The 17,804-nt window shown below is 36.2% G+C and overlaps 1 protein-coding gene across 1 annotated transcript in view; it reads left to right on the forward strand.

Moving 5' to 3' along the window:
• The window catches only part of LOC131671002 (autophagy-related protein 13), a 167,063-nt gene extending 149,918 nt beyond the window's left edge, over nucleotides 1-17,145 (forward strand). Inside the window, exon 5 of the mRNA XM_058947106.1 lies at nucleotides 16,671-17,145. Coding sequence (XP_058803089.1) covers nucleotides 16,671-16,883 — 213 coding nt within the window. The 3' untranslated portion in view covers nucleotides 16,884-17,145. The remainder of the gene's footprint in view (nucleotides 1-16,670) is intronic.
• The last annotated feature ends 659 nt before the right edge of the window (nucleotides 17,146-17,804 follow it).

Consider the following 17,804-nt stretch of genomic DNA (forward strand, 5'->3'; position numbering starts at 1 on the left):
TCAAATATCTAATGCCCTCATTTGACGTACGGTATTCGCTGTCACCCATCTTCCTGTCTTTATCTTTTCGTTGATTTTTAGGAAGACCTTTTCTGCCCTTTCGAATTGTCCCACAGGCAGAAATTCCATATTTCAATAATGTTATCATCAAATTAGTACTTGTAAAGTAATTGTTAAAATAGATATGGTAATTTTTATTTTTTAGAGTTTGAGATAAACTCATGATAACTCTTTCTCCTAAATATTTTTCAGTAATATTATTAATTTTTCCCGTGTAAATTTGAAATTCACATACGTAGCCATTCATATCTGATCTTACCCATATCTTCATATATCCTCGTTTTATGGGTTTCTGAGGCATGTATTGTTTCATTGTATTTCTGCCTTTGAACTTTACCATGCTCTCATCTATAGATTGCTCTCTGGTTGGATCATAATATTGCATATAAGTTTCAGAAATTCTCTCAATAAATGGCCTTATTTTGTATAATTTCTTTAGTTTGATCATTCAATCAAATCACTAAGTAGAAAACAAAATCTTTTGACCGGCATTGACGAGCTTATGTAAGCATCATTCAACTAAAAATTTGAAGACCAATAATCACGATAAGACTGTAAACGTTTGACACCCATCATTATGTTCACTCCAATAAATTTCTTTATCTCATCTGCAGTCACGGGAATGTCATTCTTAATTTTATTCTGTTGATAATATAGATTTGTTTGTTGAACCATGTTTACGATATTTTCTACCGATAAGAGCATCAAGAAAATATCCTCAGGTGTTCTGACAGTTTCAGGAATATTCTTTGGCCCAACGTTCTGTGTGAAAGCTAAGTTATAGAAAGGTAAAGATTGGTTTGACCAGGTTTCATTTGATGAAATTTTACTGTTTTTGAACCTACGAGAATCATTCTCATAATGTTTTCCAGAGTCTACATTCAGGTCACAACCTTCTTCATCGCTTATTTCATTTCCATCGACAGATTCATCGTCTGATCGGATTTGATCTCCTTCATATTCTTCTTCAGAATCACTCATTTTTTATTCAAAATTATTTGTCTTTTTTTATTCAACTAATCAATAAGAAAATTCAATACAAAGTTGAAACTAGGATCACAATATTGTGACCGTTAGCCCGCCACTCAAACGTGATCTGTGATACGGATAAAATTTCACATACATGAAAGCTTGTTTTTTCTTTCTCAGATATTCTTTTTCTAGTATACTAAAAATCGTCATAAAAAAATTTTATCCATCCTTTTGTGAGAATTCGGATGCAATCAAATATCTAGCCGAAAAGAAATACATAATAATAAGTACATTTTATGAAAACTTTACCTCCATATTTGAACCACCGTTTTAAGTTTTCTACACCCAAGACTCATTTCATCATCAGCGACCTCAAAAACAAGTGATAACAGCTAAGATAACAGAATTTTGTGCACTTTCCTTACAATCAGGCTGTATTTAGCACCTTCAAAAACCTCTACATAGATACCAGCTCAAATAATTGAATTTTTTTTAATTTTCCTTAAATCAGGCTGCCATATGGGATCCGCCATTTTAAATTTTCAAAATCTAATACTGGATTTGTAACCAGCGACCTCGAAAGCCCATGTGCAGGCACTACCAGCTGAAATAATTGAATTTTGTGAACTTTTCTTGCGACAAGCCGCCATATTGGATCCGCCATTTTAAATTTTCAAAATCTGATACTCAATTTGTAATCAGCGACCTTGAAAACCCCCGTATACCAAATATCAGCGAATTTAGTCGTAAAATAAGCTCAAAACTGAATTTCATTAAAAATCTCTTCTTTTTTTGATTGTTAATTGTTTATAAAGAATTATATACAGTGCTATTCTGAATTTTGACCTAAGAAACCTGTTACCCAAGGATCCAGTATTCAAAAAAAAAGATTAAAGCGATCTAGAGCTCAGATTATTCAAGCTCTAAAGAAAAAACTGAGGAAAAATAGGGTGCCGGAATACTGACACCCGCCCCTGGAAGGGTTAAGGCGCTGCGGCCCTTTAACGCTTCAAGACAGTAATGTGTTTTTTCGAATTTTATTTTCGGTTTTTGTACATAATAGCTACAGTGATTGTTCAAAATGTCGTCCTTGAAGTTGAATACAACTGTTTAAACGGCGTATATGATTTCTGCGGACCCGACTGAAAATTTGATAATCATTTTGAATCACTTCAAATGCCGCAATAATTCTTGCAGGCAGGTCCTGCTCTGTTTCCACAGGCGTTTCGTAAACTAGAGATTTTACATGCCCCCACAAAAAGAAATCTAAAGGTGTTAGATTGGGTGTGACCGGGGGGGGGCCACGGAACTGGACCACCTCTGCCAATCGAATGTTCTCCGAATTGACGGTTCAAATACTGACGGACTCCAACAGAAAAGTAGGCAGGCGCACCATCATGTTGCAGCCACATTTGCTGTCGAACGTTTAATGGGATATTTTCAAGAAGTTCTGGCAGGACATCTTGTAGAAAACGTTCGTAGATAAATCCTGTTAAACGATTAGACAACAAGTGCTGATGACTTCTGGCAATTATCGCGTGTGGATTTTCTTCGTTCCAAACATGGCCATTTCTACTATTGAATATGCCATCTCGTGTGAAACTGGCTTCATCCGTCCATAAAACAAAACGTAAAAAATTGGGTTGCTCAACAATCTGATGAAGTAGCCACTGGCAAAAGTGAACTCTTGGCTGATAATCAATTGGAGTTATACCTTGAACTTTTTGTAAATGGTATGGAGAAAGCTCTTGCTCATGTAACAGTCGCCAAACGGAATTTCGAGTCGTACCCATTCCACGCGCAAGTTGACGAGTGCAAGTTGAAGGTTCATTTTCAACTCGCTGAAGGACTTCTTCCTCAAAATGGAACGTTCTTACTGTTCTCTCTGCAACAGTATCGTACATGTTAGGTTTTAAAGTGCCAGTATCACTAAGTCGTCGATGAATAGCAATAAACTTTTTGTACCCAGGATGTTGCCTTGCAGAATAGCGCTCTTGATAGAGCCGTGCAGCAGCTCTTGCGTTACAATTTGTTGCTTCATATGCCAGATGCATATCTGCAAGTTCTTGATTAGTGTAATTCTCCATAATTATGCGAATTTTACAAAATTTGCAGAATTAACTACTAAATGCACTAAACTAACAATAAAGAATTTCTTCGTTCTTTCTTGACTGAGGTAAACAATGGCAAAAAGTACCTAAGATAAGGCATCAAAAAATACCTCAAATATTTCGACATTTTGAACAATTACTGTAGCTATTATGTACAAAAACCAAAAATAAAATTCGAAAAAACACATTACTGTCTTAAAGCGTTAAAGGGCCGCAGCGCCTTAAGGAGACATTTCCGGACATGGACTTTTATATTCAAATGTCTTCTATTAGTGCATTGAATATCCCCTAGAAGTTTGATCCCATAGTTCTGGGACACCCTGTATATACAGGGTGGTCCATTTTAATCGAGGTCCCCAAATTACTCCGTTCCTAAGCGTTATATAAAAAAAAAGTTCAGACAAAAGTTGCTCAATATTAAGGGGGACATCTTTTGGTGACCTTGGATTCGACCTTGGACATGACCCGTCAAGGTCATTTCAAGGTTAATGTTTTTTTTAAACGGGAACCCCCAATTTTTATCATGGATTCAGATTCCTCGTGAAATTCTATGTTCAGCTAACATAACATGTCTGGGGTCGGGATGACCCCCACCCTCAAATAACCCCCCCAAAAGTCATTTCAAGGATAACGTTGTTTTATTAATTTTAACCTTGATGTTTACTGCGGATTCAGATTTTACGTTAAATTCTACGTCCAGATGATGTTTAACGTACGGGGTCCCGATGCCCCCCCTATTAACCCCTGCCCCCTGAAAGGTCGTTGAAAGGTTATCGTTATTTTTTAATGTTAACTCCTATTTTTATTACGAGTTTGGATTCTTTGTCTAATTCTGCGTTCAGATAACCTAACATGTCTGGGGTCAGGGTGACCCCCACCCTTGTATCCCCCCCAAAGATATTTTTTTGAATGGTAATCCCGATTTTCACTGTGGATTCAGATTCTTCGTTAAATTCTACGTCCTGCTATGATGGCACAAGTGTGGGGTCTCTATGACCCCCCCCCCCGAGGTCATTATACGGTTGACGGTATTTTCCAAAAAAATACCTCTTATTTTGTTCACCAGGCTTGCAGTCCTCAATTCCTTGATCGTTTAGCTCTATTACCCTAAATCCTTATACCCTACCCCCAATTCCTCTACTCCCTAACTCAATAACCTACAAGGATAAGTCCAGAGCGTTAATTCTCAAAGTCCTTGATCTCAAATTTCTTAATCCCGGAGCCCTGGTGTTCACTGTAGGGTATATTAGGCACAACGGTTTTCAAGATACTTACGACCGATTCGAGACGATTAAGTTATCTAAAATATTTTTCACTTGCTTTTACTTGAGTGAGAAGTAAGTAAAGAGAAAAAAAATTATAAGTAATTACAATTTTGTTATGTGAAAAATTCGAAATTTTGTACATATGAATTCTCACATAAGTTCGCGTCAAATAGCCAGAGAAAGCCGTATTCCAAGAACCACAGTTCTTCGGATTTTACGAGTCATGAAATATCACCCGTATCATATTACACTCACACAAGCTTTAACTCCTAATGATATGTTAGAACGTACTCGTTTTTGTCAATGGGCGTTGCAAATGCTTGAGTTGGATCCAAACTTTTTCCAATTCGTACTTTTTTCCGATGAAGCATCATTCAAAAGTAATGGTAAATTGAATCGGCATAACTGCCACTATTGGTCAAATGAAAACCCTCACTGGTATCGACCGATAGATCATCAACATCGCTGAAGTATCAATGTCTGGTGTGGAATTGTGAATGGTCACTTGATTGGACCTTATTTCTTTGATGGAAACGTAACTGGACAAATTTTCTTGGAGTTTCTTCGCAATCATTTGCCTAGATTACTAGAAAATGTGGATCTAGCTACTAGACAGAGAATGTGGATACAACTAGATGGAGCACCACCACATTTTTCTGGCATAGTCCGAGGTTTCCTCGCTAATGAATATCCTCAGAGATGGATTGGTCGCCATGGGCCAGTCGCATGGCCAGCTCATTCGCCAAATATGACATCACCCGATTTCTATCTGTGGGGATATCTAAAAAACGTAGTTTACCAAGTAGCACCAACCACAAGAGAGGATATAATGGAGCAGATCCGACAAGCGTGTGCTGCTATACCCAGAAATATTTTGTTGAGCACGGTGAGACAATTTCAGAGAAGACTTCATTTGTGCATTGCTGCTAATGGAAGAAATTTTGAACATTTACTAAATAGCTAAATAAAGTAATCACACACACACACACACACACACACAAACACACACGCACACACGCACGCACGCACACATGTCCCAGGGCATCGGCGTGAGCTTTGCTGCGTCAATGACGGGTATTGGCGCACCCGGGATCTCGAGCATATGTGGTTTTTTCGATACTGCGTTATGGAAGAGTGTAAAAGCAAACCGTGCTCATACCTGAAAGGTCGGAACGGCCGCAAACGGTTTCCCACCGTGTTGATGGCAAGGGCGGTTGATCAAAGAAATGCCTTATCCTGTCTAGGTAGGCGGACTGAATGGACCCTCAAGGCCTAGCCCTATCTCGTGGGAATAAAAACGTGGTCTTCAATCAAAAACCCGAACCCTTTAGATTAAAATTTAGATACACAGCCTAGTTCACAGCAGTCACTAGGATCCGGGAGAGGTGATGGTATGCACAACAACCCAGCACACTAGTAGGAAACCTAGCGAGTGTCGCAATGGAGAATGCTTCAGGAGTGCTAGGGAAATTTCGAAAAAAAAATACACACACGCACACACACAAACATACACACACACGGCGGAAGGGGAGGGTCGGGGGGGGGGGGGGGGATAAAACATTACAGAAGCATAAGAAGTGGGATTTTAGTGGTCACGGCGAGTCCCACATACGGGGAGTATCGAGCGGATCTCTACGGTGCATTACCTCTTCGGTAAAAAAATACACTCATACACAATACAGGAGGGAGGGAAGGTCATCGGGACCCCACACTTGTGCCGTCACCAGGACGTAGAATTTTACGTAGAATCTGCATCCACGATAAAAATCGTGGTTGCCATTCAACTAACAACGTTAACCTTCAAATGACCTTTAGGTGGCTTACCCCGCACACACACATGTCACGTTATCTTAACGTAGAATTAGACGAGGAATCCAAACGCGTAATAAAAATAGGAGTTACCATTAAAAAATAACGATCACCTTTAAACGACTTTTCAAGGGGCGGGGGTTAATGGGGGGTCATCGGGACCCCGTACGTTGAACGTCATCTGGACGTAGAATTTAATGTAGAATCTGAATCCGCAGTAAACATCAAGGTTAAAATTAATAAAACAACGTTATCCTTAAAATGACTTTTGGGGCGATTATTTGAGGGTGGGGGTCATCCCGACCCCAGACATGTTATGTTATCTGAACGTAGAATTTCACGAGGAATCCGAATCCATGATAAAAAATGAGGATTCCCAATTAAAAAAAACATTGACCTTGAGATGACCTTGATGGCACATGACCAAGGTCGAATCCAAGGTCACCAAAAGATGTCCCCCTTAATATTGAGCAACTTTTGTCTGAACTTTTTTTTGATATAACGCTTAGGAACGGAGTAATTTGAGGACCTTGATTAAAATGGATCACCCTGTATTTACACCGATAAAAACGATTTTCTATTCGATTTGCAGCATCAATTTGTATTCCAAAAATGCCTTTATTGATTGGCTTATATACCGAACCCTCCAACTTGTTATGATCATTGCTTTATCAACTACTTGATCGGTCTTGTCTACGCAGTTATGAACGTATCCATAGTGGTCTTACGATTATCTAGATTTTTGGATTCCAAGGAGGCTGGAGTATGTATCTTCGATGGGTCTACCCGAAGCCTCTCCACGATCTTTTTGTCAGGATCAGGGTAACTAGCGAGCACCTTGTTTTCCTGCGGTGGTGAAGGACTCGTGTTTTGACGAGACCGAGTGCTGGAGTTGAACTGGTTTTTATTCTCATAGACAATAACCCAGCCTTACTCAATAAATTATTTACCCAATAAGTTATTAACTATCGAAATTTAATTTACAAATAAAGTTGCACTACATAATTGTAACATTTAGTCAAATATAGCTAAACGTAGATATTGATTTGAGGAAGATAATTAAGCGCTTGATGTTTTGATAATCATTCATTGAACAAAGTTATCAATAAATAAAAAATTATTTAAACAATTAAAGTTATGTAGTAAGATAGTGATCAGTAGGTACACACTTGTAAAATTAGTAAAAGTAATTATTATCCGCTCGTTGATTTTATATTCAAATAAATCAATTTACAAATTTCTTACGTTAATTAAACAGCCCGATATCCAAAAAATTCAGAAATACGATAGTATATTTCCGAAGCATTCGATTCATTAAATCCAAATCTAGCTTTAGAATTAATCCATTATCTAAGGTTTTAGAGATATCCTAACATTTTTTTTTTAAAGAAAATGCTTTATTAATTCTTTTTTATCAGAACTATTTAGCCATATTCATTAAATACATTTATTACATACTTATTAATTTATAATACCCGAGTAGAGGTTTACAATAGTTGAATAAGGAATAAATTTGAGTATAATATAAGATAGAATTAGGAGAATTTAAAAAGTATTAGGGAAAAGGGTATGTCTCTATTTATATGGAGAGATACTCTGATTTAGATGTGCTTATGTATAATTACATGAGTACCCGGTATTTACCTACTCTGTAGGCTATTGACATTATCGTATCAAATGAGGATTTTACATTTTTTAATGAACTCGTAAATTATAGACATTGTTTCACTATTAGGTTCGTTCAGAATGAATTGAATATCGTGAGGCAGTGGTTGTCTAATTTCAAGTAGCGCCTTAATCATATATTTTCTTTGGAAATCATGCAATGGGCACTACCAAATTACATGATTCAAGTCTTGAATAGGGTGACCACATTCGCACAGCGTATCAGTTACGACCTTAATTTTGACTAGCGACTCTTTTAGACTATTATGATTACTTCTGCATCGAAGGACAGTTACGATATAGTCTCTGTTATTGGAGGAATTAACGAACCAGGGTTTTCCTGATTGTACATGATACCGTTCAAAATATTTAATGCCCTTAGTTAGACCTTGATTTTTAATAAGTTTTAAAGTATCATTAGTTGATATTTTTTTGAACAATTGTTTGAAGTCGGTGAAGGGTATCGGTTGTATTGTTGGTTGTTGGTTTGAAGCTTTTTTAGCATAACTGTCTGCAAGCTCGTTGCCGGTTATCCCTACGTGAGCAGGAATCCAGTACAGTGTAACACTCGAATGATTTTGACAGCTATTTAAGTATTCCAAATTTTTTTTAAGAATTTCGAACAGGTAGTAATTAGCATCAACACGATTACTCGGATTACTCAGAGCCTGTACAGAACTCAAAGAGTCGGTAAAGATATCTATATTGCGGTCAGAATATTTTAGGGCAACGTCCATTGCATCAGAGATGGCACTCAATTCAGCAGTGTGTATAGAAGCTTTGTTAATTATGCTCTTAGTTTTATAAATATTTTTCTCTATACATACGCAGGCACTGCCTACCGATGGATTTCCTTCGCTTTTACTACCGTCGGTGTAGATCTTAATTGAATTTAAGTTACCAATTATTTGTTCAAAAAGCTTATTAGCGTTATCACTCTTTTGGAGTCGCAGTCCGAGGTCAAGATTTGTATTTATTTGGGTTTTCAGCGCTAAATAGTCATAGTTATATAAAACAGTAAGCTCGTCGATGTGTAACAGATGTTCAACGCATACTATACTTTTAATGCAGTGGTTCAATAAATTTGTTTTTTTCCTGCGGTCGACAATGATTTCGTGTACATATTTCTTAATAGTCTCCCTTACAATCGAATTTTTAACACTAAAAACTTTTAATAAGAAATTCTTACATAGCATCTTTGCCCTATGTTGTATCGTCATTAGCTTAGACTCATCTAATAATATGTTGGTCGGGGTGCTCATCCTAGCGCCCATCGCCATTCGAATAGCAGAGAACTGTATTTTCTCAAGTTTTTCTTGCCTTCCTTTTTGCGAAGGGCAATAAATAAAGCATCCATAATCAATGATGGGCCTAACAAAGCTTTTATAGAAAGTGAGAAGGGTGCTCGGATGAGATCCCCACCATGTACCTCTGAGAAATTTGATTATATTCATGGCTCTATTGGCTTTCTCAATAACATATCTCTGTTGTCTCTGAAAAGTTAACTGGTAATCAAAGTGAATTCCTAAAAATTTTACTGAGTCTACGGAAGGTATTCTACTGTCAAACAATTTAATTTCGACTTCTCCTGGACCATATCCCAATTTATTGAAATGCATTAAGTTGGTTTTATGTGGGGCGACGTCCAGTCCTAATAATCTCAACCTCTCAGCGACTATTTGTAGTACTTTTTCCATTATTTCTATTGCTTTATCTAATTCGTCAGAAGAAATATATAAAACCAAATCATCAGCAAATTGTAAATCAATAACATTTGGGTCTAAGTTCGTGAGTATACCGGCAACATATAGGATGTACAGTAAAGGACTGAGTACCCCTCCCTGCCGAACGCCTTTATAAGTATGTTTAGGATCGTCTTTGTTGATTTCGGTAAATATTAGTCTATGGTGAGTAATGAATTTAATAAATTTTAGTGTTTTCCGTGAAAATCCTTTTTCAGCAAGTATAGTTAGCAGGATATGACTGTGTACGTCGTTAAAAGCGTTGCTAACGTCAAGAAATACCGCAAGCAGGTGCTTTTTAGATTTTAGGGAATGCTCAATGTCTAATTTAAATTTCATAAGATTGTCGGCACAAGATAAACCTTTTCTGAATCCAGTTTGACTGCGCGGCAATAAATTACTACTTTCGACCCATGCACGCATTCTGTACGATAACATCAGCTCAAATAATTTGCAAATACATGATGTTAGTGCTAGAGGGTGTAAGCCCTTACCGCTTGGCTTATCTACAAAGTGCACGTATGTATTTATCCAGCTTTCCGGGTACACGTCATTCCTGTATAGCTCGTTAAGGATGTCGAGCAACAACAAGTGATATTTTATTGGCAAATTGTGCAATATTTCATAATTGATACCGTCAGTACCTGGAGCAGATTTATTACCTCGAGAGCGAAGGACAGAGTTAAATTCAGTATACGTAAGGTAATCATCGAAATAGGGAATATCGGGAGCGTAAGGTATATCCTCTGAATCGGTTGGGACCCATTCGGGGCACATATTATTGAGGGCGTCGTAAATTTTTTCTGCTTTCGGTATATACTCGTCGCAACTGAGCGATTGAATTTTGGTCCATTTGTTTTTGAGTACCTTTGCTGTATTCCAAGTATCCGCGTTTTAAAGTGAGGTCTCTTTGAACGGTAGATCTCACAAGTGCCAACTGCTCCGGCTCAACGGGGTGACGCGGTGAACACCCAGAAGGGTGGCCAAATGACGGCTCTGGCTAAATTTCGAACGCGATGAACCCTGTTTTGAACCAAAGACAGAGTTTTGAAAGTTTTGAAAGATCTGACTTTGGGACGGAACAGGGTAAAAACAACCTTTCGAATGACGGATACCCACCAGCGTGAGCGGGTTGGACCGAAACGCAATGGGGAGACATGCCCCAGCATGTCGAAGCGATGGACCTGTGAGTCGTGGGAGAAATCCCTTAATACAGGAACGCAGGGTGGGATGTATTTTGAACGCGAGCCCAGGAGGGAGGCTTAGTTGGTTGATCGTCCAAGGAATCTCCTCTGGCTGTCCTGACTGAGTCTCTCCTCTGACATCCCAATTTGGGTTGGCCTCTGCGGGGTAGTGGTACCAGGTCAAGCAAATCTCGCAAGATTTGTATGCTGCGTGCTTCCGACGCAGTAGACGTTGGGGCAACTAGAGTCCCGTCGCGCCCAAATCGAGGGTCAAGCCTTTAGTTCCGCTCTCCTTGAGCGTTGAACCTTGAAAAGATCGGTACTCCTCTCGAGGAGGTCGCCGCCTTAGATGAAAAAGGTTCCGCCTCGCTGTGTGCGTCAGGGATGTCGCAGCAAACTTGACTTCCGGATCTCCAAATATTTGAACGCGAAGGAGTGAAAGACAGTGGGCTATGCCAACCTGATTGGTGCCCAGCGAGAAGGGTGGTAATGTTTGATTACGCTGTGCCACCCTCAAATCGGAAAAGTGTGACAACACACAAACACTAACTGTATTCCAAGTATATTTTGATTTCGTAGCTAGGTTAAGTGAACCTGCAAATTACTTGAAATATTCTGTTTTTTTATTTTTTAAGGTTCTTTTCACTAGAGCTCTCAGTCTTTTGTACTCAATATGATCTGATGTATTACCCGTGTACTCCCATCTCTTGTACGCAGCTTGTCTTTGACGTTTGACCCTATCACAATCACTATCCCACCAGGCCACCGGGTTGCGATGTTTATTTTTATCGTATTTTTTTTTCTTGGGGGTAGCTTTCCTGATCGCTTCTGTTACAGATTCCGTGAAGAGTTGGTATTTTTCAAGAGAGGTTAAAGAGTCAATGTCTAGGGATAAAAGTTCGTCATAGTCAAGTTCCAGTAATTCAGAAAATCGAGTCCAGTCAGTCCTTTGGGATTGAATTTTGAAAGGTTTTTTGTAGTAGTGAAGTTTATTGTTGTCATAGATTATGTATATTGGAAAATGGTCCGATCCGAGAGAGTCGTCAGTGACTTTAACCTTCAATAAATGTGCTATATTTGTAGTGGAAAATACTAAATCGATGTTGCTTTTATGATTATTACTATTTTTTATACGAGTAACCGAGTTATTATTATGCAAAAATAAATCAAATTTCTCAGATTGTTCTTGTAGCCTAATGCCATTAACATCGGTATCGACGTAGTTCCAAGACTGATTGTGGGAGTTGAAATCCCCTACAAGTATAGTTCGAGGTTTAATTATGACGTTACTTACAATATTTTGCCATTCATCATCATTAGTATGTGGTAGTATCTGGTCAAGTAGTATCTGGAGGTTTGTAACAAGCAATAATAGTCACTGGTTCTTTTAGGTTTATAATTTCAACTCCGCACAGCTCAGTGTAATTATCCACGTAAACTAGGTTTTTTATTTCAACGTAGTTGTAAGATTTCCTTATCAAAAACACTATACCCCCACCAGTCGCGTAATCTCTATCTTTACGTAGTGTATTAAATCCGGGATAATTGAACATAACGTCGTCTTTAAGCCATGACTCTACACAAACCAAAATATCGACGTCTTGAATGATTTTGGCTATCTCCTCTTTTTTGTTACAAACACTTCGTGAGTTCCAATAAAGAATTCGCAAGTCAGTAGGGGAAAAGAAGCTATTTTCGCGCGTTTTCATAATGTTTATGAATATGGACCTTGTCACTTATACTTCTCCGGATTGGTCGGTATCTTCTTTTTCGCTATCCCAGTTTGATGAGTTGGGGTTGTCGACTTCCATAGTTTGTAGGTCCTTCTTAGACAGCTGATTGATGGTGCGAGTGATTCTATATTTAATCTTGCTACTTTCCATATTTTTATGCAGTTCTGTCAACATGAGGATGAATGCATCATTGTTTTCTATTTTTTGGGATTCCATCAATTTATGTAAATCTGCATATTTATATTTATACGAGTCAACAATAAACTCAGTGAGTTGTTCGAGAGTCATCGGAAAAGCTTCTATCAACTCTGATTCTATTTTGACTGAGGCATCCTTGATTAGAGTTTCAATATCGCTAGGCGGCGTACTTTGATGGGTGATTTTTTTTTTCTTTTTCCTATTCACTTTCACTTTAGGCGTACCATCAAAGGTGAGTTCTGCACTATTGATATTCTGATTAGCGGTAGAAGAACCTGAGGTGGAGATAGTTGCCGGCCTCTTTATCCCCATGCCGATACCTTTATCTGTATCGGGTTTCTGGAAGATGTTTGTCCGTTGAATTCGTTAATCGGCTAATATGTGTCTTGCGTATTGAGAGTAAAACTTGCTTCACCTTGAATGTTTTGAGTGGTCTGTATATCAATTTGAGTAACATCAAGTTGCTTTTCATTAGCTTCCAGCGTTGTATTCTGTGACGTACTATTGGGTTTACTTTGACTGTTTTTTACTGCATCTTTAACTACTGAGCAATATCTAGCTGTATGGCCTTCTACGTTACAGTTAAAACATGTGATTTTATCTGTAGATATATATATATGATGAATTGTATCGTCGAAGTTTACTGTGAATTCCTTAGGAAGTTTGTTTACATCTAGTGGATCAATAAATAGCTGACGTCTAAAACTGAGGATTTGCGTGAAACCAATTTCGTCAATACCTAATCTTATAAAACTCATGTTCGATTTTATATTAATGCCTTTGTTATTTAACTCTTCAACTATAACGTCGTGTGGAATGCACGGATGAACGTTGGAAAATATAACCCTCTTCGACTTCGCTACGTAAGGTCTCATTATCACTTCATGGCCATTGATATTAATAACGTTATTACCTTCTTTGGTTAGTTTGTCAACTAAGTTGGCTTCATTAAAGTAGCAACAAAACCTGTTCTGCGATATTCTGGAAGCGGCTACAATGTTGGTTGGTTCGGTTTTCGTTGCAATGGCTTTAAGGTATGATTTTATTTCTACGCCCTCAACTGTATCGATGATGATTCTTCGGGAACATAGTGCTGTTGGTGACAACTTTTGAGAAGGAGGAAACTTTTTTATTCTTATTTTGAACACTCGAGACATTCTCGTCAGGAGTTGTCATTACATTAGCTTTAACATTATCTATTTGAGCATTATTACTGCTCATATTCACAACTTGTCTTTTTCGTATGTTCGCTTATTATATGTTGGGTGTAAGCCAGAGGTGCCGCGGGCAAGCCGCGGCAAAAGTATATAAACACGGTAACGCCTGGCAGAGTTCAACACACACGTCTTACTCGCGCGATAGCTTACACCGTACTGGTTACTACTAGTTATTACTACTTGATCGGTCTTGTCTACGCAGTTATGAACGTATCCATAGCGGTCTTACGATTATCTAGATTTTTGGATTCCAAGGAGGCTGGAGTATGTATCTTCGATGGGTCGACCAGAAGCCTCTCCACGATCTTTTTGTCAGGATCAGGGTAACTAGCGAGCACCTTGTTTTCCTGCGGTGATGAAGTGCTGGAGCTGAACTGGTTTTTATTCTCATAGACAATAACCCAGCCTTACTCAATAAATTATTTACCCAATAAGTTATTAACTATCGAAATTTAATTTACAAATAAAGTTGCACTACATAATTGTAACATTTAGTCAAATATAGCTAAACGTAGATATTGATTTGAGGAAGATAATTAAGCGCTTGATGTTTTGATAATCATTCATTGAACAAAGTTATCAATAAATAAAAAATTATTTAAACAATTAAAGTTATGTAGTGAGATAGTGATCAGTAGGTACACACTTGTAAAATTAGTAAAAGTAATTATTATCCGCTCGTTGATTTTATATTCAAATAAATCAATTTACAAATTTCTTACGTTAATTACACAGCCCGATATCCAAAAAATTCAGAAATACGATAGTATATTTCCGAAGCATTCGATTCATTAAATCCAAATCTAGCTTTAGAATTAATCCATTATCTAAGGTTTTAGAGGTATCCTAACATAAAAGTACAAAAATTATTTGTTGTTTGTGGTTATGTAATACTATGAATAAAAACTTTTTCTATAAATTAGTACCTTGTGCACTTTGAAATCCATATTTTGGATTAGAGATATCTTTTTTTCATCGATATATCATTGATTAATGTCAGTTATTTTAGCAGTTTCGGAACATATTATAATCACAAACTACACGGGTCGGGGATTAAGGCAATTGGGATTCAAGGGTCTGGGGTTATATCATTACAGGTCACAGGGGTTGGAGGTTGATTTAAGATTATTGAGATTGAAGGGTCTGGGGTTACAACCTCTCAAATTACAGAGATTAAGGATTGTAATAATCAGAGTTTAAGAATATGAAGTATGCTAGATACGTTAGCGATTGGGCCGTTTTAATGTTGTTGCGTAATTACTCAAGTACTTAACTTCAATCAATGATATCTCGATAAAAAATTCTAATCCGAAAAATGGCTTTTAATGAGCAAGAGTTCTGCATGGTCATTACTTACTTGTAACTTGTTTTTGGAAAATAAATTTATTCACGGTGTTACATAACTTTGAGCATAGCAAAATATCGTGATTTATGTACTTCTAGGTTAGGATATCTTGAAAACCTAAGATATTAGATTAATCCTAAAGCTAGATTTGGATTCAGCGCTTTTAAGCCTATGGAAATATATTATGGCGTTTCTGCTGATATAGCCAAATCTCAGACAGCGCTTTGAGGTCAAGAATTCTGTCTTCTCAAACTAAATTCTCGAACTCAGTCATAAAAATATAATAATTACTACTGAAATTCCTATACTCTCAAAGTATTTCGGCCAAGATTATTGATGTTTACAGTAGAACACTTTTATCTTATGTCTGGAAATTCAATTTTCAAATTTTAGTTTCAATTTTATAACTTCAATATCATTTGCTGTTAAAATGGAACACATTTGAAATGTTTACTTTATGTCGAAAAGTAACATTTCAACTATTTCACTGAGTTCAAATCTTTCTATTGTTATACGTTACAAACTTATATCATAATAACGTTACAATTCATTAATTACGTTCATGTCATTCAATAATTTGCGCCTAACATAGAGCCCGCGAACAAATGCGTTATTGTCACATCACCCGCTTGCTGTTGTCTTGTTACAATTAATTAATATTTAATAACTACTCATACAGGATCTAAATATTTATTTGCAGATATTTAAGTTGATTATTTTTTTACATAACTTAGAATTTCGGCATAATTTAGTCATTTTAGAATGTCTGTATAAACTAAAAAATTGCATTTTTCCATAAGAGTGCATGTTAATTTTAATAATTAATTTTTGTAGTCTAAGGCTCTAAAGAGTTACTAGTTTTCAATCTTAGTTTAAATGAACTATAATATGTATCAAAACTACAAGTGACTCTCATTTTTAGCACTATTATCAAACAGATTTCTTTAACAATAAGAATCTCAAAGAATAAAAATATGAAGTTTATTGAAAAATTATTTCACAAAAATATACGTCAAAGAAAATAAATAAGGAAAAAGAAGAAAAGCTTTGGTAAAATATTTTTCATAAAAAATAAAAATGTTTCAATCTCACTGAAGATTAGACTCTCATTCTGCGCAAATACTCTGTGAATCTAGCCTCTTTATTTTTAATGATGTACTACAAACACATTAGTTTTACTTTACTAATTCGAAATTAACTTATAGTAAATTATTTTATTATACCTGTAAACTATTATTTATCGATAATTTTATTAGATTTTTTTTTCAATTATTAGGATATTTTTACATAATTACTATATTTATCAATTACGTTGTTAACATACAATTTACATCAAATTCATGATTCATTTTTCTTTTTTCAATTTCAGAAGACACCATTCGCAGCTACAAACACTAATAGTGATTTAGGAAATTTCTATCGCGAATGTCAAAGTGCACCACAACTGCAAACTTTCATTGAAGAGCAAACTTTGGGAGAACAAGTAGGAGATTTAACAAAACAGATAGAAACTTTTGAAACGAACATGCATCTTTATGAAGATTTATTGAATTCTCTTTACAAATCTGAAAATAATAATTGATGATATTATAAGTGATTACATTATTATAAGGTGTTTTTGAAATAATTTCAAGAACTTAGAAATAAGTTTATACTTTAACTTTGATATGTAAATCTGTACAGAAATGTTCATATATAATTAAATAATCTAATATAATAATTAAAAGATTTCTAGTAATAGCTAGATAGCTCTTTTTTGGAAAAGTTAATAAGCTATAAAAGAAAAAAATAGTAGCGGTATTTTCAAAATAAGTTTACTATATTTATATTTACTTATTTATTTAAACCAGATATCAATATCAAAGAAAAATATGATAAGTAATATTATGATAAATAATTAATCTATCGATAATAAGAATTCTCCTAATATTCAAAATGGCGCTTATAATAGTGTAAATATTATTAATTAATAGTGTAAAATATATGAAAATTTCGACAGAAAAAAAAATTCGGTATAATCTACGTGTAATTTCTGAATAAACATGTTTTTGGAAAAATTTAAGCTGCGTGTACTCTTTCTGAAAAAAAATCCTGAAATCTTGAAATTCATTGAAAGTCTGATTTTTTAATAATAAATTTATTCTCAGAATGAATACATTTTAATGAATAAATATTTGTTAAGGCACATGCGTGTAATAAGAAGCGACTGCGACGAAAAATAACGAGTACGAATACAAAAAATATCGGCCGAATATTCCGGAGCGCACCGAAAAAAGGCATATGCCTAAATCCTGAATATAGCTCTACAAACTAATTGGCCGAAGGGCCGCATGATAAAAGAAAGAGAAGAGAATAATATCAGCTCAACATTAATTAGCATAGTATCTTCAAGCTGTTGAGACGTGAGTGCGTCGCCGACTATTGTTACTTTCGTTGAATTCGATCGATCATTATAACCGAAATATTTTTTCCTTTCCTTCAAAGTGGATTTCCCATCGACTAA

The sequence above is a fragment of the Phymastichus coffea genome, unplaced genomic scaffold (genome assembly GCF_024137745.1).
Source record: "Phymastichus coffea isolate CEN01 unplaced genomic scaffold, Cenicafe_Pcof_1.1 PCOF00009, whole genome shotgun sequence".
Taxonomy (NCBI): domain Eukaryota; kingdom Metazoa; phylum Arthropoda; class Insecta; order Hymenoptera; family Eulophidae; genus Phymastichus; species Phymastichus coffea.